This window comes from Heterocephalus glaber, unplaced genomic scaffold, assembly GCF_053883595.1.
Source record: "Heterocephalus glaber isolate CG9 unplaced genomic scaffold, H.glaber_assembly_v1.0 deba00001504, whole genome shotgun sequence".
NCBI classification, from domain to species: Eukaryota; Metazoa; Chordata; class Mammalia; order Rodentia; family Bathyergidae; genus Heterocephalus; species Heterocephalus glaber.
Window position 1 is genome coordinate 28,884,201 of NW_028258324.1, and position 22,108 is coordinate 28,906,308.

The 22,108-nt window shown below is 34.1% G+C and overlaps 1 protein-coding gene across 1 annotated transcript; it reads left to right on the forward strand.

Moving 5' to 3' along the window:
• The first annotated feature begins 298 nt into the window (after positions 1–298).
• On the forward strand, positions 299–14,879 carry LOC101706394 (arylacetamide deacetylase). Its single transcript, XM_004834467.4, has 5 exons — positions 299–545; positions 3,845–4,067; positions 6,233–6,302; positions 10,427–10,598; positions 12,937–14,879. Exons 1-5 carry the CDS (start codon positions 408–410, stop codon positions 13,531–13,533), a joined length of 1,200 nt encoding a protein of 399 aa, XP_004834524.1. The 5' UTR covers positions 299–407; the 3' UTR covers positions 13,534–14,879.
• The last annotated feature ends 7,229 nt before the right edge of the window (positions 14,880–22,108 follow it).

Below are 22,108 nucleotides of genomic sequence, written 5' to 3' on the forward strand. Positions count from 1 at the left end.
TTAAAAACATGTTCATTCTTTCTTCTGTTTACCATGAACTTTAATACAACATTCTTTGTCCTGTATGTTTTTTACATATAACTTTGATGGACTTAAAGAATTTTTTCCATATTGCCGTTTAACACATGCTTGCTTAAAGGAACAAAGATTAGTGTATAATCATCAACAGAACTTGCCCAGGACATTTAACTTTGACTTATGATCAACATGATTGTTCATTGGATAACCAATGAAATTCCAAGATTACTCTGCAGGCCCTAAAAGGAAGTAGTAACCCTGCATTCAAAAGAGAAAGTAAAACTTCTGGGTGAGGCTGAAGCACACTAGTTAATAAAGTTTGCTATTAAGCACAACCAGGAAGTTTACCTTTTGTGGTCCTGAAGACAGAGAAGCATAGGAATTACACCATGAGAAGAAACTCACTGTATCTTCTGATTGTGGTGGTCCTTGTGGCATTTTATATTCATGGGACTCTCCCAGGTAATTTTGATGAGCCATGGAAACTAATGTGGTTCAACATACGTCTGAAAATTTTTGTGCATTTGGTAAGTCTGAAATTTTATGTATTCAGATTTGCATGGAATTTTATGAATTCCAACTTGCATATGATGTGAAAAGTTAAATTTCTAGGATTCTGTTCTTTTGATTTATTGATTTATTCATCTTTTAAAAATAAGTGTTATGGCTCTTGATCATTCAGTACTTAGAAATGTGGATTTTTCTGCTTGCTTCCTATTTTACATTACAATTATAAGTGAGGGGCCATTTCCATGGGTTATACAAAGAATTATTTTGTTTAGATAGCATTAATATCATGATCAGGGTCATTTCTTTAATTACCATCTTAAGTATTGGTTGGCATTTAAATTCTGTAAACAACCTGGAGATCATTCTACTTTGCAACAGTGCATTGGTTATAGATTTGTATGCAATCTTCTATAGGTTTCAGAGTATAAAATAAGGGTATGTCATTAATTTTCAAGGAAAAAATTGTAGGCAGCATGATTGGCACATACTCAGTGTTACCCCAGAGAGGCAAAATATGCAGAAATAGAAGGGGAGAATCTGTTGTATCATAGAAGCTGGCTCCTTGCCAGAGCAGCTCTGGTGCAAACAAGAAAGGTGTAGTCCTCTCTGGCAACTTTGAAATATTTTTGAATTATTTCTTTCAGTATTTTAGTGACTTCATATTTAATATTCACTTCTCAGAATATAAACCAGGTAGACATAATTTATTTTATTTCTCATTTATTCAACTCTTCAACTCTCTGTCAAACCCTAGAAGGCAAACAAAAGATCTGCTCCCAGAGAATAGATATTTTAGTGGGGTAGGGGATAATTAATTAGAATTAAGTGAATGGATGATTTCAGATGATAAGAAGTGACTTGAAGAAGATAAAGAAAAAGAGACTAATATGGGAAGATAGTGTAGACAGGGCTACTGTATTTATGAATGGAGGAAGCTGTTGTGAAGAGGAAACATAGTTATAGACAAGAAAGATGAAAAAGTTCTAGCCATACTCTAAATGCTGAGGAAAATTTTTTCAGCATAGACAGCAACAAATAAAAAGCTCCTACCTACACAATATTGACAAATTCAAGAAATCACATAAAATACTTGCAATTGATAAGAATATTGTTGCAATTTAATTTGAAGAAATAAGATTCCATTTCATGGCTTTGTGCCCAATTTAATTCTGTGTGTAATATGCTATCAAGAATTTTAAGAAGGGGTTTATCTTTTTTAACACTTGCTCTACTTGAGCTGTAGTTTGGGAGATATCTTTTTTGTTGTTGTTGTTATTGTGATAGCCAACCTGACTCCATTTGTGTAAAGTCCAGTGATTCCAGGTGGTTGCCTACCGCTTTGCCTTCCCCCTTAGGAGTCCCCTCCATTAATGCATAACATCCTGTGTGAGTCTGAAACTACATGTTATCTTTGTGACCTTTTGATAGAGCAGTCTGCAACTATGTTATCTTTACTACCTTGTAAACAGATGACTCCCACACCTGTGTGATATTTGTTTTAACTAAATTGTGTGAAACATCCCCCACCTCCACTAGTTTAGCAAAGTTCTGCCCCTGTGAAACTCCGATTATGCTCACCCGCTCCTCTCCGTGAGACCTCCCCAAATAGAAGAGCCCTTAAAGGACCTTGCAAACTGCCTTTCCTTAGTCCAGAGTTTTTGGATGCATGAGCCCACTCTGAAACACCAGCTATGATAATAATGGATTCCATTTAATTCAGAGTGTGGTGTATCTCTATAGTTCCAATTCGCCTGGCCCTATTAGATTAAGTCTAGCTAGCTATTAATTATTTTCATTATTTATTTGAGTAATATATCTGTTCACTTTTGAGTTTTTCTTCCTCTGTGTTAATTCTTTAGTTTTGTATTTTGGCTTCTTATCTTGGTTTATAATATATTTTAAGGACTCTCAAAGGATATACATTTTAAAAGTAATTTAATGCATTTTTATTTCTGAATTACTTATTTTTGTTTATTGTGTTCAATTATTTCCTTTATTATTTAAGCTTTTTTCTGATTGGTTTGTCTGCCTTTCTTCAAATCCCTGTCAATCATTGAGTTTCTACCCACATATTTTATTGAAAAATTATGCTATAAATGAATCAAAATCCAGAATCACTTCTGCTGGACATATAATATCAGTGTCTTAGTTAATTTTTTCTCTTGCTGAGAAAAATACCAAATACCCAAAGTTAAAGAGGAAAGGTTTATCAGGCTGACAATTCATAGTGGTTTCAGTCCATAATAGACTGGCTCCAAGGCAGGGTGGCAGAGAGCAACAGTTCATGGCAGGAGAAAAAGCAAAAGCAACAAGGGACCCTTACAGAATCTTTCTGCCCCTTTTATCTTATTCAGATTACTTAGGTTGGTTAGCACTCACACCCTCAATTCTAATGCCCTTAAGCCTGGCATTGCACCATAAATCAATTCCAGACAAAGCTCACTCATGACTGCATGAAGCTTGGGGGGCATTAATACACAATTGGTAACAATCAGGAAATATCACTTCCTAGCTGTGTAAACTGCTCCTTTCTTCATCTCTCAGATGATAATGATAATATTATCTATCTCAGATACAACTAGGGTAATTTTACTGAGACTAATACATGTAGAATGCTTGGCAAACTGTCTTATTCTTGGGTAGTACAGACTGTAGGCAGGCAGACTGGCTCTCTTTTTCTCTACCATTCATTCCTTCACTCTCAAACTTGTCTCCCCTCATTCATTTAGCTCTATAGCCATATCTCCTGACATTAACAAGGGCCCTCTCATCTCCAAAATACACTAGCATCTTTGTGTAGAATGATTTTTCCATTTACATATTGTTGACATATTGTAAAAAGAAGGTCTTTCTTTTAAGCATTAGATAAATGTTCTAGTTTGAAAACTCTTTTCTGTTTGCTGGCTCCAACTAACAAGTAGCATTTTCTGCCACCTGCTGGGTGATCTCAAAATACTGGGTACTGATTTCTTGGAGCATTTTTATTGTTTTTTTTTAACAGTTCCTTACTTGTCTTTCACCCTTCAGTCTGAGGTTCCTGAGAAAAGAATTTGTCTTGTTCACCTCTGGAACTCTAATGATGAATAGGAAACCTGAACAATTTTGTAGAATACTAATTAAATAAGTGCTTTTTCTTTTTTTATAACAAGCATTCTAAGCACTGCATTCTAGTTCTAAAAAGATAAAGGACATTCCTTTATAAGGATGTCATTTATTTTATTTGTACTAATTAAATATTAATATGTACTTAAATGCTGAAAAGTTTCTTCTGATTTGGAATTTGAATTATAAGGTTGTGTACTAATTTCAATTTTAGGGTACATTTTTGGAGTTTTTGGGACTTTACAATTTTTTGGATTTACTTGCGGTTACTACAGCATTAAATGAAGTTCCTCCAACTTCAGATGAAAATGTCAGTGTAATTGAGACAAAATTTGACAATACTCCTGTCCGTGTATATGTACCAAAGAGGAAGGCAGAGACACTAAGAAGGGCTGTATTTTATATACATGGTGGTGGCTTCTGTTCTGGAAGTGCTGGTAAGTAATTGCTTTGAAAAATCACTGCCACTGAGGCAAATTGCAAAGATTTTCCTTAAGGCTTTATACAGTACTTTTCAGCATGGATATTACAGACTCTTTTGTATTTTTGTGCTTTGATCTCTTGTATAGTTTTATTCTTCCTTAAAATTTCAAACCACTCTTACTCATTTATATATACCTTTCTTCATCAACGTAGGCAGAGCTGCAAAGGCAAAAGGCTTCCATTCATTGCATTACTTTTAAGAAATCATACATTGCTACTTGTATCATTTTCCATTTGATATTACAGGACCAAATAACGTATTGATTTATTTATTGAAATATTTATTTGGTGCCTGGAAATCTGCCAGGAACTTTAGAGAGATCCTGGAGATCTTGGAACAGACAAAATTGTTGGAGCTTAAATTCAAATGAAGACACTATCTAATCAATTAATATATAAGTAAGTAATACAGTGCATTACAAAGTGATAAATGTAGGAAATAATAGACCAAAGTAGTCAAGATTGGGTGAAAGTTGCAAAATTCTGGGTGTAGAGAGAATTAGAGCAGAAATTGGAATGTATTCAGAAGTGAATACTGGGGGAAAAAATCTAAGTCATGTGACTAAGAAAAATCACTTAATCTACTTTTGTTCCACAGTACTTAACATTCAGTAAGAAGAATCTACATTACGGAGGAAGCTGGGGATTGGATGAGGTCTAAATTAAGAACTCTAACTCCAGAGGGGAAGATTAAATGAGTCCAGAGAGGAAATATTACAGAAAAATGTGTTAATTGACATGAAAAATCAGGAAAGCTGAAGGAGATTAGGGAGAGAAGGAGAGAGGGTGGAAAAAGATTTTAAGATATGAGATAAACATACTGTTTCATAACAGATAGCAGATTTACAGGGAGATTGAAGACAGGGCGCTGGAAAACACAAACATTAGTATCAAGTGGAAGAGTAGGCAACCAGCAAAGCATTAAGAAGTTATCAAACATGGGCGGGGGATTTAGTCCAGTGGTTCCGCTGCCTGCCTCACAAGCACAAGGTCCCGAGTTCAATCCCCTGTACCAAAAATAAGAAGTTATCAAATAGGTCATAAAACAGAAAGGAAACCAAACAACAAAGAGGGACTAATGAGAAGGGCTGAATAGTACAAAGATGCCAAGTAAGTGGGATGGTAAAATGTCTTTCAGGTGCTGAACTTTTTATGGGAATAGTTGATAGATATTTATATAGAAACATATTCTAGCAAGCAAAAGTGATAAGGAAAAGAAAGAATGTTTCCTAGCCTTAAAGGGGCTTAGTTGTAAAAGGAAAAAGTAAGAGAAAGACAAGATTAAATGGGAGTGTTAAGAGCATTTTATTTCATTTTTTATGCCAAAGATATTAATAATTTTGTGGGCTAAAAAATAAATGAAATAATAGAAATGGATTAGAAAAGAGATGACTGGGAATGTTGACTAATCAATGAACAATCATCATGGAGGAAATAAGATGGAAGAAGATTTAATTTGCTGGCAAAATAATTGCATGTGGGTTGAGGAATAGAAATGGATAAGAACAGCATCGAATTTCATCCCTAGATAAGAATAAAGGAGCAAAAATATGCCTCAGCAAGATACACTTTTTGGATAGTAAGACAGGTAAAAGCATTAAATGTGGAAATTCCAGATTTTTAAGGAGGCATAGTTCTATTTCACTTATATTCAGATGGTTGTCCTCTTGTCCCATACAATTGTTGGGCCTTCATCGTAGCATTATTCTGCTTTCAATTCCTTGGCTCATACATCTGATGGCACATTGATTATGTTGATGATTTGTCTTTTTAACAGTGTGTAACTATCTCATCAAGTAATCAGATTAATCCTTCCACCTCTGAGGGACTCAGGATTTGTCTTCCCGAGAATGAAGTTGGGTAAGAAAGGCCAATGACAAAGTATACACAAGAGGTGTAAAGGATAAAAAGCAAATAGAAGGTTCAAGGAAAACCTGAATTTCACTGAGTTGTGGATGAGTAGTTTCTTATATAAGTGTTAAATATGTCTCCCTGTTATTTTAGTATGCAACACATGATGAAGTTACACAATGTAAAACAAGTGCAGCAATTTTTGGGGGGTAACATCCTTTCATTTGTCCATTGTCACTAATATCCTGGCTTATTCATTTCATTTCAGCTTTACATAATTATGATCTCCTCTCAAGGTGGACAGCAGAGAAACTTGATGCTGTTGTTGTATCATGCAAGTAAGATCTGTACTGTTTTGTTTTAGATCCAGATGCCTCGCATATCAAGATTCTCTCATCTTTCTTGAGTAGCTGAGGCATGATTATGCCAAAAATAAATATTTCTCATTTTACACTGAAGGGATAATCTAAAATGAGTATTATATCTATGCTAATTACCATTCAGAAAAAAAATGTGTGCATGTATTATAAGCCAGGTGGAAAAATAAAAAAATATTTTCACATAAGCTTAAATTGTATTATCCATGGACATAGTTACATGTATTAGATTGCTATTCCACTTTAATTCATAGTCTTCAGGAATAAGTTTCTTCAGTCTTATTTCCCATCAACTGGAGACTGGATAATGAAAATGTGTTTGTTTTTTTTTTAATAAGATGGAGTACTACTCAGCCATAAAGAATGAGAAACTAGAGACATTTATAGCTAAATGGATGCACATTGAGGCGATACTCTCAAGTGAAATAAATAGGACACACATGTGTAAATACCAAATAGTTTCTCTGCTGTGAGAAACTGAAAATGTAAATAAGAACTAAAAGGTATAATAGATAATATGAAATAGGAAGACAAGGTCCAAAGGGGTAGGGGAAGTGGGAGGGGAAGAGGAAAGGAAAGAAGGGAAAGGAATAAATATGAGAAAAGGAAAAAATGGAAGCAAAGTCTTTCTAAATAGTGAGGGGTGGAGGGGTTGAAGGGAGGGCAGGGGAAAAGGGAAAAAATAAGAACCAAGACATATCATGTAAAGGTGCAAATTCCCAATAATAAATGTCAGCATATTGTATACCTAAAATGTACCAATAAAATTAATGGAAAAAGTGAGTAAGTTTCTTGGAATTCGTAGTTTATCAATAAAATCACCTTATAAATAATCCATACCTCAAATGCTCACTGAAAAAAAGAGATACCAACCAAGTTAATGAGTTAATGTAAAATAGAGTAGTAAATGAAGAGTCCATTTTTGAAAAGAGAACCAAAAGGCTGCACAATTGGAATTAATTTGATAGACTAATATCAGAGCACTATGTAGTTATTTGAATTTAAGCTTCAGAAAATGAAGGAAAATGTAAGAACTAACACATTCATGACCATTCATCTAGTTAAATCATTATTATAAAGTTGAAATATAGTCATGCTCAATACTTGTTTTTAGGTGTTCACAAATAAGGAGAGTAATTAAAATATTATTAAAAAGTAATAAGAAAATTCTAACATTGCACACAGTTTCGTACTTTAACTTTTTTTGTGGAGGAGTACTGGGAATCAAACTCAGGATGTTGTGCTTGCCAGGCAGGTGCAGCACCACTGAGCTAAATTCCCAGCCCTAACTTTATATTTAATGATAGTTTTTTTCAATGATAGCAAGTTCAGTGACACTGTGAGACATCTGTCTGTGTTTTTTCATTATTCACTGAAATAACTAGTAAATCACAATTATTTCAGTGATAAAATTTTAAATATTCATGCAAGTTTATGACTTATTTTTGAATATACACTGATATTAAAGGTAAACAACAATTCTTACACCAAAAACCTGGATAATTTCATTTATATTATAATTTAAATGGCCAGTAAGCACAAGAAATATTGCTAAATATCAATAGCCATTTGGGAAATGAGTATCAAAAGCATAGTAAATCATGCACTTCACATTCTCAAGGATGACTACACTAAAAATGCAGATTTTTAAAAATGTTAGCATACAGAAAAAATGAATCCCTCTATACTGCTAGTGGGATTGCAAAATGATGCAGCTTTGGAAAATAGTTTGACAATTCTTGAAAAGGATAAAAACAGAATTACCATATGACCCTGGTTTTTCTATCCTAGGTATATCCACAAAAGAATGAAAATATATCTATATAGAGGTTTTCATCTTCATAGTAGTATTATTAATAAAAGCCCCAAAGAGGAATAACCAAATGTCCATCAACTGATATGTGGCTAGATATAGCCATACAGTTGAATGTTACTTGTCATTAAAAATAAATGCCACAACATGCATAAAGTTTGAAAATACTGTAAGTAAAATAAGCAAGTCAGAAAAGGATATCAAATGCATTATTTCATTTTTAGAAATACTCAGTGTAGGCAAATCTAAAAAAACAGAAATATTCGTGGTTGGAGTGGGTGGAGAGAAAAATAGAACATGAATAGCAATGTGCACAGGTTTGATTTTTTTCTTTCTTTTCCTTGTTTTTGATGAAAATGTTCTCAAATTGACTGCAGTGACTGGTGCACAACTCTGAAAAATCCTCTTCTAAAAAATCATAGTATAAACTACATACTCTAAATAAGTAAATTTCATGAAATATAATTTATATTTCAATAAAGTGGCTGTTTTAAAATTAAAACCTTATGTTACTTAATATATGCATAGATATATGAATGCTAAAATACATGTACTTTTTTCTTATGAAAAATATATAAACACCTGTAAATTAACTGAAATCTATGAAAAAGTTTTGAAAAGTAGAAAAGAATATTTAATTTCTCAAATATATAAAAAGCTAATATAAATGAAGGAAATATAAATCAATTATAGTATGCAATTCTTCTATACTTGATATTATGGCTAAAATGAAAAAGTCATAAAACACCAAATGTTGAAAATAACAGACCCTTTCATAAATTGATTGATAATAATTTGGTGTATTATTTTTCAAAATTCTTTGACAATATTAAGTAAAACTACTCATATATTTTAACTTTCTAATCATCAATACCACAGGTAATGATGTACATATGTACATATGTATCACAGAATACCATATGTTCATGGAATACCACCTACTAGTGATATAGGGGGAAGAGATGCAACTCCCAAACCTACTAGATATCCTAAATGCTGTTCTCTAAAATCGAAGAATGAATTCTAGGAACAACCGAGGTAAGAGTAGGAAAAATTTATTGAGAGAAAGAAAGCTTGTGCCTAAGAGAGACAGAAGGGGGACTGGAAAGTGAGTTGCCTAACAACCCCATTTTTCAAAGATGCTTTATACAGCAAAGCCATGTGGTGAGGCGGGTACAAAGCAGGACAAAGCTGTAAGACCCAATGGAAATTTACAAGGTGGGCATGAAGTGGGACAAAACCATGACCCACCAATAAGATTACACGTACAGTCACTCAGGTAATGTGGATCAAATGGAAAAACAAGTCATATACAAGAAATTTCCCATTTAGAATATCAATCACTGCTATCTATCTCTAGGTGAATTAGTACTTCTTTTCCTTTTTATAATGTTAGCCAATGAATGCGCCTCAGTTTTTCTCCATGTTGGTTCCTTGCTGTGTTGGCTCCTGGAGGGCTGGTGCCTTAAGGGAGGCCCTGTCTACCTGCCAACAAGATATCTAATTAACTTACCTATATATCCAGATCAGCATTGTCTTTGAAAGCCCAAGACTGTCAACAGCCCAAATCCCAATAGCATTTTTAAGTTGGAAAATATGTATTTATTTATTTACTAATTATTTATTTAGCTTTGATAAAAATATTTAATATAGTATTCATTCTCAACAAATTTTTAAATGCAGAGTACATCATTGTTGACTATACACACAATTTATATGACAGATCTCTACCATTTATCCATATTATTGACTGAATCTTTGGATTATTAACTTTCTCCCTCTTCACAGATTCTGGCCATCAACATGTTAGTCTTTGAGTCTATGATTTGCTCATTTTAGATGCTACATATAAGAGGAGTCACATAATACTTGACCTTCTGTGGCTAGCCCATCAGCATGTTATTAAATAAGTGAGTTGTGGTGCACTCACATAGTGGAGTAAGACAGAGGGCACCAAAAGCACACAGCGATGTGTATGAGGCTCAAACAATAAAATAAACAATATAATCCAGAATAGCTGTACATTGTATTTGGGTTCATTTATTTTAAGGGCAAAAGCAGCCAAGATTAATTGGTGCTGCTATATCAGCTACAGAACATGCAGCCAATAAAAAGAAGACTACTGGGTGTGGTAGTATTGAGTTTCATTACCTAGGTTGTACTCTATGTTCAGTTTGAATTCAAGAATTTGTGCACTTAGAATATGTTCATTTCTGGCATGTATATTACACTTTAATTGATTTATTAAACTTGACATGTTTTCTCTCCAAAGCTACAGATTAACACCTAAGTATCATTTCCCATTACAATTTGAAGATGTATATAATGCCTTAAGGTGGTTCTTAAGCAAAAATGTTCTTGAAAGCTATGGCATAAACCCAGAAAAAGTCTGCGTTTCTGGAGATAGTGCAGGTGGAAATTTAGCTGCAGCAGTGACTCAGCAGGTAGGATACTTGTCATTTCAATGGAGATCTTTGATAGTCTACCTATAAACAGATCCAAATACATATATGTAAATATAATGGTAGAATTTATAAATATTAAAGATAATATTCTGAAAATTCTTACATCACAATATCAATTTTTGGTCTTGTCACAGACTTTTTTTCTTAATCTATCAGCAATTCTCTAGTTAAGTCACTGGGTAAGACTACTATATGTGTCAGTAAAATATTATAATGAGACAGAATGAGATAAAAAAATTACTATTTAACCCTTTAGAAATTCAAATGCATTGAATAACCTCAAATGGAGTATTCCTCTATTACCAGAATAATCACATTGCTTTTAGGAAATTATCAGCACATTCAGATTTTTTTCCTACTTACAAAGAAGAAATACAAAGAATTCAAAATGTTTATTTGTATATGTATGTAAAATCAGATACTTCACCTATTATTAAATAATGACAGTAAATCAATAATGATAAATAGCATTTTGCATTGCAGGTTATACATATAATGGATTCGATTTCATGACAAAAGTATGATTGTTAAAATATTAACCATTTTCTCATGTAGTAGTGGAGGGAAAGTTGCTTACTGCTTGAAAATGAAGAGGTTTGGATTTTTTAGTTGATTAAGTATAATCTGGATTTAATGAAATGTAATGTCCAATATTTGTTTTTTTAGTTATATTCATTTATACTTGTTTTAAATAAAAAGTTAGTTTATAGAGTATATTTGATAACATTTCAAAATAAAAGGATGTCACTTTTGGACATTCCTGTAATCAAAATATGCAACTATTGAAATTTGGAAAAGATTTCTAATCGCTATTGTGAGGTTTATAATGCAGTTGAAAAATCACTGTATTAAACATCAGGGATTTGAATTTTCTTGAGATCCAGTCATTTCAAAATGTCATCTTGCCAGTCCATTTAATCTCTTTATGCATCTATTTCCTCATCTGTAAGGAAAAAATGAACCTTTTGAACCTTCCAGTCTTGTTCTGAGGGTCACATGCCTAAATTTACTTTAAAAATACCTTGGGGCGAGGGCTGGGGATTTAGCTCAGTGGTTCCACTGCCTGCCTCATAAGCGCAAGGACCTGGGTTCGATCCCTGGTACCAAAAAAAAAAAAAAAATACCTTGGGACTTGTAATGATCTTTTTTTTTCATTAAGTTTATTGGTACATTTTAGGTATACAATATGATGACATTCATCATTGAGAAGGTGTACCTTTACATGATTTATCTTGGTTCTTATTTTTTTCCCCATTCCTTTGCCCTCCCTTCAACCCTTCCACCCCTCCCTATTTAGCAAGACTTTGTTTCCATTTTTTCCTTTTCTCTGGAGACTAGGCAAAGAAGATGTGGGTTTTTTTTTTTTAATAAAATGGAGTACTACTCAGCCATAAAGAATAAATAACTAGAGTCATTTATAGCTAAATGGATGCACATTGAGGCCATACTCTTAAGTGAAATAAATAGGACACATGTGTAAATACTGAATAGTTTCTCTGGTGTGAGAAACTGAAAATGTAAATAAGAATCAAAATGTATAATTGATAATGTAATTATCTTTACAGAGTCTCTAAAAATGGTCTATTTTAAACATAATCATTAAAATTTAGATAAATACTATAATTTTTAAGTATTTAGGGATATTCAGTATCTACTTTTATTTACAAGTTACATATGTATTTATACTGTAATATACATTTTAATATCATAAACATACATTTAAATATATATATTTTATAAAATTAAAATGTATTTTAAAAAATGTTTTAGTGGATCACTTTTTGTTTTACTCCGATAGTTGTACATTTCTGTTTTCTGACCACTGAGCTTTACAAATATTGGTACATTAGGCCTGAAATCAAAGAACATTTTTAATGGAATGCTTCCCATAGAAAACCTGTCCATATCTTTTAAAGTAATATGTGCCTTTGGAGAATCCAGAAATCCTTATTCAGTGAAGCTTCTTCTCCATCACAGAGGCTATTGATGTACTAGTATATTTTTTAAAACTTTTATATTAACCAAAAAATAATGAGGGCAATTTACAAAAGTCTTCAGGATGTCATTCTTGGAAGCAACAATAGGACACTGACTTAGCAATTATTAACTAGACCTTTTTGCATTTTCTACAAGGAATGTAGGACAGATGATTTTCTTTAAGTTAAAAGTATACTTTAAGAAATATCTAGTTCTAGAAAGAAATATCTAGTTCTTTGAATATTTTAAATTTATGGAGATGGTATGTTTGGTTTAGTATTTAAGGATTTTTAGATTATAAATTTATATATAAGCTAGAATCATCTCAATTCTTTTTTAGCAATTACAAGACCCAGATGTGAAGATCAAAGTCAAGATGCAGTCTTTAATTTATCCTGCACTTCAGGCTTTTGATTTAGATTCTCCGTCATACAGAGAATATTCACATATGCCGACTCTGTCCAAATCGCTGTTGGTCCGGCTCATGAGTGAATATATTACAACAGACAGATCACTTGAGAGAGCCATGCTTTCCAACCAGCATGTATCTGCAGAATCAAGTCATCTATTCAAGTTTGTTAACTGGAGCTCCTTGCTTCCTGAGAGATTTAGAAAAGGACATATTTATAACAACCCAATTTATGGTAGTTCTGAGTTATCTCAAAAATACCCTGGGATCCTAGATGTGAGGGCAGCTCCTCTGTTGGCAGATGACAGCAAGTTGCGTGGTTTACCCCTGACCTTTGTCCTCACTTGTCAGTGTGATGTCTTAAGAGATGATGGACTGATGTATGTCACCAGACTTCGGAATGCTGGTGTTCAAGTGACTCATAAACATATTGAGGATGGATTCCATGGAGCATTTGCCCTTTTGGAATTTAAAATTGGTTATAGACTGATAAATCAGTACATTAATTGGCTAAAAGAAAATCTATAGTAAAATATGTATATATTTTTAAAATATTGTCAATCTTGAAGCATCAGAAAATCCACATTAGAAAGTGGACTGTTTTGGAATAGTCAATTTAAGGTCCACATACAGCATAATAATTCTTGTTGCGAATAAGTTTGTTGTTTGGGTTCTTATACTTAGGGATTTCCTTCAACATTTCACATTGTGAATGTGCTATTTCTGAAAATTTTCCTCTTATGTTGTTAATCTTATTTTTTAATATTATATTTTGTTTTATACTCTTTGTTTTCTGTGTTGGCTATTATTTGCAATTGGAGGAGGAAAAATATGAGAAAGTATTGCTTGTCTGAGTAATGTTATCATTTGCCTCAATGTGCATTTGGGGATTGAAGCCCTCCTATACACTTGAGTGCCAAGTCTTTTCAAAAGCAGTTTCCCCAATACAATGTCATTTTTTTCCACAGTAAATTTATCTACTTTGAAACATTTCTAGAATCCAGGTACCAAGTGTTATACTATTGATAATTATTGTGACACTTTGAGGAGTTAGTCCCTGTGGATTTGGGGGAAGGCAGAGAAACTGAAGTTCAGTAAAGATGGAAAAGGTCTTCAAGATGGACAATGACTTAGTGACAGCAACAGCTATTCTGTATATGTAAGTAGATAACCACTAATAAAATATCATAGAAAATTTTAACTCGTGAAAAGTCCATCCTGACATGGCATAGAGAAAGGTAAGATAAAATGAACTGAATTACAATTTGGGTGGAAATATTTATTTTCCTCATGAACTATGCAATGCATCATCATCACAAGTGAGCACATGGAAAGGCACCTTTAAGTGGTACAAGAGTTCCATCAGTGTACCAAAGATATCTTCATCTCTTTTTGACTTCACTATTCTGAGTTTTTTTGTGTTTATACTCACAATTGTATTTTTGAATGCCAGTCAAATATTTGATGCTGGCAGAGATGGGTAGAGAAAAATAACTACATTTGAGTTTATTCCATTTTATGAGGAAAACAGTAGTAATCTCAAGAATTTTTACCAATAAATTTCTTATCTTGAATTTTCTAGAATACTGTCATAAGAAATTTTGCCATTGACAGTATTACAATGTCTTTCCTTAATAAATAAAACATTAACAGGCAGCTAACATACATAGGATGTATACCTACAGCAATAACTTGTTAAATATTAATTCTGAAATAATTATTTTCTGGATAAATAAGTTCATTGTTAATAGTAATTATATGGGTATACAGCTAAGTTGAATGTGTGTTCCCCAAAATTGTTTCTGTAACCTATAAAAACACCAAATGTGTTTTCTTCTTTGAAATAAATTAATTCATTCATGACTGGTACCTGATGTTGTTGCAACTTATCCATTCTCGGTGGTGGGAAAATGTGACAGTAACATGGACACCTAAAGGCAAACATCTTTTTGAACAGATAGGTCGATACTCAACTGTCATCTATTATGTTTTCAGATCAAACAAATATTTTTCACAATTTAACTCAGTGACTATAAAACATTCAATAAATCATGACAGATCATCAATTTATTAAAATTCATGAAAGTAATATTTCAATAGTGTGAACTATGTCTTGATAAGGGTACAGACATAAAATTTCCAAACAAGGTGATTGTTGTGGAAGAAAAATCCCCCAATTCTAACCATGTAGAAATTCTATCTTCAGTATTTTCCGAAAACAAATTAAAACCTAGCTTTTCAAAAAGGCGTATTCATTTTAGCATTATTGATGTAAAAATTTGGGAGACTCCCTAAATTTTTGTATTTTCCTTCTCTTCAACTTCAAATGACTGAGAACTAGTTTTAACTTAAGGATTATTCATCCTCTATATTTCTTTTTACCCCAGCTCCTGGAGTTAAGGTGGAGTTTGCCTTGTTCTTTGCTCCTTGCAGAGCATTCCTTTTAGTCCCTGTCTTGTTCAAATAACAGATTTATGCTTGCAGGGCAAATCTATGCAGTGCCTTGTTTGTGTACAATACTAAGCTAAAAATGGCTATACATTATGAATAGTTGTGAAAAAAGTGTTGAATAGAAGAAACAGGAATAAAAGGGAGAGGACAATAATATTTACAATCTAGCACTTTATAAAAAAGCTTACAGGGTAAGGGATGTAGCTTAGCCGCACAGTGCCTGCCTGCCAAAAGCAAGGCCCTGAGTTTGATTCCCAGTATTAAAAAAAAAGAAATAAAGAAAAACATGCATAAACATGCGTGTTATAAACATGCATAACGTCTCTTTCTTTTTCCAGTTACTGTGCTGAGCCTGAGTATCTCCAGCTCAAGTCTCAGAAGACCTTATCTTTGACTTTCCTGTCAACTTCTCACTATTACATTGCTAATTACAGTACTAATTTAGATAACCCATTAATCATCCTAGAGTCCCAGTATCAGGCATGCTGTCTTCTAATAAGCTTGTTTAATTCCACGACTATAATGCTCTTGGGGCCATGTCCTAAAATGTATCATGACCAACAACTATGCCTTCTCCATAATTTCAGTACTAAATCCTGAGCTTACTCAAGCTGTTTCCTCAATTTCAGAAATATTTGAGACTTTTGTAATTCACAAACACTTCACTTTTCCTTCCACTGCTTTCATATAATTTCCACCCCTTACCAAAATATGTTCTATGATTAGAGAGAGTACTTTCTCTCATTTATATGATGAACTCTCTTGTCTCTGCTGATCTAGTGGTTACTCAAAAAGTGCACCCTTGAATAAATCAATCTTTCTGCATACTCTGCATATGGGCAGCTAAAAATCTGCGAAGAAAAATAAGTGCTGAGATTTCCTTTCTTTAAACAAGAACACAGACCTGAAGTATGTCATTAATGATGCGAAGCAATCCTTCCATTCCACTGAGGGAAAAAAAATTGAACTCTACAAATTATTAGCCTGTATGGATCGATGCATCATTGCACTCACCCATATAGTTCAGTCTCACCTCCTGCCGTTATAAATGACCTAAGCATTTGTGTGCCTATGTACTAACATTGCTTGTTTTGATGTGTGCATTTGGTTCCATCCTATTTTGGATTCAGAGTATCATCATCTCAAGAGTTCTCTTCTTTCAATCTGTATCATTAATTTCTCCACTGGAATATTGCCATTAATGTATATATTTCAATTTTATATATCTTAAAAAATAATATTCTTCATTATCATTTCATCCTCAGGTTTCTTACATCTTTTCCACTTTCATAACATATTTTTAGATAGAGTTCTTAGGTTTCTTACTCTTTTTTCTACTTTCATAAAATACTCAGGTAGAGTTGTTTGTTGTTGCTGTTTCTATCTCCTCTCACTGTGTTCTCCATTATCTCCACTTCCAATAGTCTTTCATTCCTTTTAACCTTCGACTTGAAATTGTCTTCTTTTTCCTGTATATAAAAAATTAACCTCAACCCTTTATTTCCATACATGAAAATAACTTGAAAGGATCTATGAACCTAAATATGAAAGACTAAAACTATAAAACTTCAAGAAGAAATTATAAGGGAAAATGTTTATGAATTCAGGGTAGGCAAGAACTTCCTGGGATACAAAAAACATGATGTATAAAAGAAAAAAATTGATAAATGAGATTCCATCAAAATTTAGAACTTTAAATGACATTGTTAAAATGAAAAGTAGTCCTTAAACAGACCGTATTTACAATGCATATAACCTATGACCAGAATATATAAAGAACTCTTACAGCTCACTAATAGACAACCCAATTAAAAAGTAGACACAAGAAGATGATAAATAGCCAGTACAGCACAAGGAATGGTGTGCAACTCTAGAATCAGAAAAATACTAATCAGTACAATAACAGATTGAATTATACACTCATTAGGGAGATGAAGTTAAAAGTTTTAAAAGCATTGTCATGACTTTTTCTTTTTGTTGGAATCTCTCCCTTTGTGTTTAATTTGTCACACCCAATGGATTCATTCTGCTGGGCTTTCTGGAGTTGTCCTCTTTATCTGTTCCTAGGATATTGTCTAAAATTTTTTGGAGTGTTGGTTTGGTATTCATGAAGTTCCCAAGGTTCTCTTTATCATGAAAGTATCTTATTTCTCTATCAATTTTGAAAGATAGTTTTGCAGGGTACATCAATCTGGGTTGGAGGCTGTTTTCCTTTAGAGCTTGAAATACATCACTCCAAGCTCTTCTTGCCTTGAGGGTTTGCATTGAGAAGTCTGCTGTGATTCTGATGGACTTTCCTTTGTATGTGATTTGTTTCTTTTCTCTCACTGCTTGTAGAATTTTGTTCTTCTGTTGGGTGTCTGGAATCTTAACTATTATATGCCTATGTGTAGATTTTTTTTTGATCAAGGCTAAATTGGAGTCTTATATGCCTCACTTATCTGTATGTCAAGTTATTTTCCCCTGCTTGGGAAGTTTTCTGCCATCACTTCTGTGAAGCTTTTTTTTTTTTTAATAGTTCTTTTATTGGTACATTTTAGGTATACAATTCGTTTACATTTATCATTGGGTGTTTGTACCTGTACATGATATATCTTGGTTCTTATTTTTTTCCCCATTACTTGTGTGCCTTTCACCCCCTCCACCCTTCCCTATTTACATAGATTTCATTTCCATTTTTTTCTTTTCTCATAGTATTTCCTTTCCCTCTTTTCCTTTCCTCTTCCTCTCCCTTCTGTGAAGTTTTTTTTATGTCATCTGCACTCTCTCCTCTTTCTTCCTTGACTCCAATCAGTCTTATGTTATTTTTCTTTGCATCGTCTAGCAGCTGCTGGATTGATTTCTAATGGTCCCTTACAGCTTTAAAGCAATTTTTCTTTTCCTGGTCACTAATTACAATCTTATCTTCTACATCTGAAATTCTGTCCTCACATTGGTTCATTCTGCTGCATAGACTTTCAATGGAGTTTTTAATCTCCTGGAAATCTGTTTGCATCTGTTTTATGGATTCCATTTGTTTCCTATGTTGGGATTCCATCATGTTCCTCAGATCTCCTATTTTTTATCTGTGTCCTCTGTAGATTTATTAACCATGTCTTGTGCTATGGGCACAATCTTTGCTGTTATCTGAGAAATTATTACTGATTTCATTTTTTCCAGATCCTCTTTTGTTGCCAGTTCAGGGAGTCCAGGTGGTTGAGTATCAGATTGTTCCATCTCACTTCCCTTTGGGGTTGCTGTAGGTGATGTTTTTGAGGCTTGCTTACGTGTCTTCTCATTTCCACGGGGCAAGGGTGCTGCTGGCGCCCCCGTGGCTCGGCTCACCTCCTCTGCCCTAGGAGTGGATCAGCGGTGGGGGACCCTCCTCCTGGGCACTGGGATTGGCTCACCTCCTCTGCCCTAGGAGTGGTGGAATGGTGATGGGGGTTGAAATTGTCTTAATAAGTGATATCTGTACATTGCCAAATTCAAGGGCCAATTTTCTGTCCTCGTCTTGCTTGTCCCACAACCAATGTTTGACCTGGCCAGTCTCTCACTTAAAGGACTTTTACTTGCCTTCAAGCCCCTCACATCTCCTTGATTTCCTGATTTCTCTGGGACACTCATTCTAAGTTCTACTTGTTGTTATCTATGTTCCCAGATCTCTTCTAAATGGAGTATTTCTGGTCTCAGGCTTCAGACCTCTTCTCTGTCTCTACTCACTTCTCTGTTCAGGTGCTTAATGGCCTCTATCCTGAAACCTCCAACTCACAAGTCCAGCCTGCTTGTCTGGTAACTATGATCACTTATCAGAGACCCCTGCTGAAGATCCTGATCTTCTGTTCAGTGCTATGACACATGGCAAGAAGAAAGACTTAGAATTAAAGAGACAGAGCTCGGGGAACTGGGATGACCAGTGCTTGAACAAGCAAAGGCCCTGAAAACCAGAACCTTTGATATTTACTGGTGACAATCATTGTTGCGTTAAGGTGAGGGGGCTATTTCTGGCTGGTAATCATACATTGTTGATGCAGGCAAGGCTTATAAAAGAAGAAACAAAGCATTCTTGTGTTAGGCTGGGAACAGAATTTGGGTAAGAGTCATTCTGACCTCGGTTGTATGCTATCTCATATGCCTTGGTGAGACTAACTTCTTAAAATAAGCCAATTGTGGGGTTAACTCTTCATAGCTTGTACTGCTTATAGTTTGCTTTGGGCATAATCAGTGGGGCAGTAGTCCCCTGCAGCCACTTCCTGTAAAAAGGATGAATTTTCAGCACATTTAAAAGATTTTTTTTTTGTCTTCTACAATAAATATTCTTTTGACATAATAAGGTTTTGTTAACCTTAATATGTCATTTTTATGATTTCTTTGGGAATTTTTGGCATGCTTCTATACCCATATATTAGCACTAATCCTCACTATTTTTTAAGGAGTTTTAGAGCAAGACATTTTGTTAAGTATTTGTCTTGCATGAGCATGTAGGATAGAATGGCAGTTTTCAACATTTTATTAGCCTCACATAGGGAGCTTGCTATAAACACACACCTGGGATCCAACCCAGGATTTCTGACTTGAGATGTCCAGCTTGGAACCCAAATCATTTATATTTTCCATAAGTTCCTGAGTAACTAGTTCACCTGGTTCAATGATCATAAATTAGTAGCTCTCAGTTTTGGGGTTTCTTCAAATTTAAATTTAGTGGCAAATAAAAATCATTAGTAAGGTTAATACAATCACACCAAGTCTTCTTCCTTCAGAAGACCTGAGGGTGACTCCAAAGTATCTTGGAATAAAATCAGTGAGTAGCACAGATAAACAAATGTGTTAAGTACTTCAGGAAATATTCACAGATAATGATTTTGTTGTCCAGGTAGAACAAAAGCAGCAATGTGCCTGCAAAATGCTTCACTGGAGATTCAACACTTGTACTAAATTTTGAAGAGCATTCAGGAGTGTCTCAACTTGAGGGCAGTTGGAGAAAGCATTTAAAACATGAGGGGCAATGCCCCCCAAACCCTGGAGATGGTTAGCCACATCATTGACTTCATGCGGAAAAATGGATTGGCAGGGAAGTTGCATGGAAAAGCAGAGTCATGAGAAGCTTGAGTGGCTTAGTCAAATACCCTGAATGCTGCCTTGAAAGGCTCTGGGAGCAATGTAAGATTTATATTAGTGAGGTCCATGACAGGATCTTTACGATCACAGTGTGGAAGACAGACTGTTGTTATACCAAAAGGAAGCAGAATGTTCCTGTAGATCCTGTAGATTCCTTAGATGTTCCTGTAGTGATCATGCAGCCTGAGAAGCTGCAATAATGACTAGAATTGTGTTTCTGAGGATGTAAGAATTTCAAGAGGCAGGGAGTAATCTGTTTCATTAATGTCAAAAATAAGATGGTTGGGGCCGGGGATTTAGCTCAGTGGTTTCGTCGCCTGCTGCGCAAGTGCAAGGACCTGAGTTCGATTCCCAGTACCAAAAGAAAAAAAATAATAAGATGATTAAAATCTAAGATAGGTTACAAAAGTATATTTCATAAGTCAATAACTTTCCATGTTTTCCTATTATCTTCCCTGAGCCTTAAAGCATTGTGATTTAATCAAGACATTTTTCTTTTTTTCTATTTTCCTGCCACAGGCCAGTAATCTCATATTACTGTCATAAATAGTACATTCAATTCCTTTATGTTGAAGCCATATCCCAAACTAGTTAGTCTGAATCTCTGGAGGTAAGTCACAAGGATCAATATATTTTATGTGCAAGAGGGTTAAGAAACTCTGTTTTAGAATGAGGAATATTCCTTGTTCACACACAGATTTTCAATCCCTTTAAATGATTAAATTTCTCACTGATAAAATTTCAAACTTCTAGAGCACTTACTATATGTCATATCCTAATTTAGAAAATAAATATCTTAAAGAACCCTAGATAATAGTACATAACTGAGTATATAAATATGTTTGTGACTACTTATCTAATTACCAAGATTTCCCTAGGCAAATAGTAATATTAATTAATATTTTGCAGAGAAGGGGAAGGAAAGAAAGTAAATTATGTGGGTTTCCAAGACAACATGCCAAACAAATGCCAGACCTGAAATAAATGCTAGTTAGGTCAGCTAGGCTCTGCTATCAGTTGCTTCAAGAAATTAGAGACCACTCTTTGCTTTTTTTAGGGAGGGTGTTAGGAAGAGGAGAGAAACTGAGTAATAGAAAAATCACTTTAAGTATAAAACATCTATTTGAATAGGTTATTTCAGGCAAGTCTCAAAGTTTTTGGGATTCCCCTAAATATCCAAAGCCCTATTGTGGATAGTGAGACATGTTGTTAAACAAAAGTTATTTATATTTAGTTTTTTGCCTTAAAATCTAATCAACATACTCCTAACATAATTCTGATGTGCCTCAATAATGTTAAGAACTGTTATTATTTTGGAAAAGATTTCCTGAAAATTGTAGTAGATATTTCTACAATACTACAATACTAGGCTTAGCCTGGTCCTTTCCCTAAGTGCATATATTGGACAAAGCATAGGAGGAATTTTGACATGCACACTTTGCCAGTGAAAGGGAAGGTGTTCAGGCATTTAGAAACTCACCAGATGATAGAGGAACCTGAGGTATGGAAATCAGAAAAAGATTTGGATTTTCCATGGACCAGGGAATAATCTACT

Bases quoted from the DNA above. Each gene is read 5' to 3' on its own strand.
- LOC101706394 (XM_004834467.4), top strand. From the start codon at position 408: ATGAGAAGAAACTCACTGTATCTTCTGATTGTGGTGGTCCTTGTGGCA. The intron at 546-3,844 runs GTAAGTCTGAAA...TTTCAATTTTAG, and splicing joins TGAAAATTTTTGTGCATTTG to GGTACATTTTTGGAGTTTTT. The intron at 6,303-10,426 runs GTAAGATCTGTA...TTCTCTCCAAAG, and splicing joins GCTGTTGTTGTATCATGCAA to CTACAGATTAACACCTAAGT.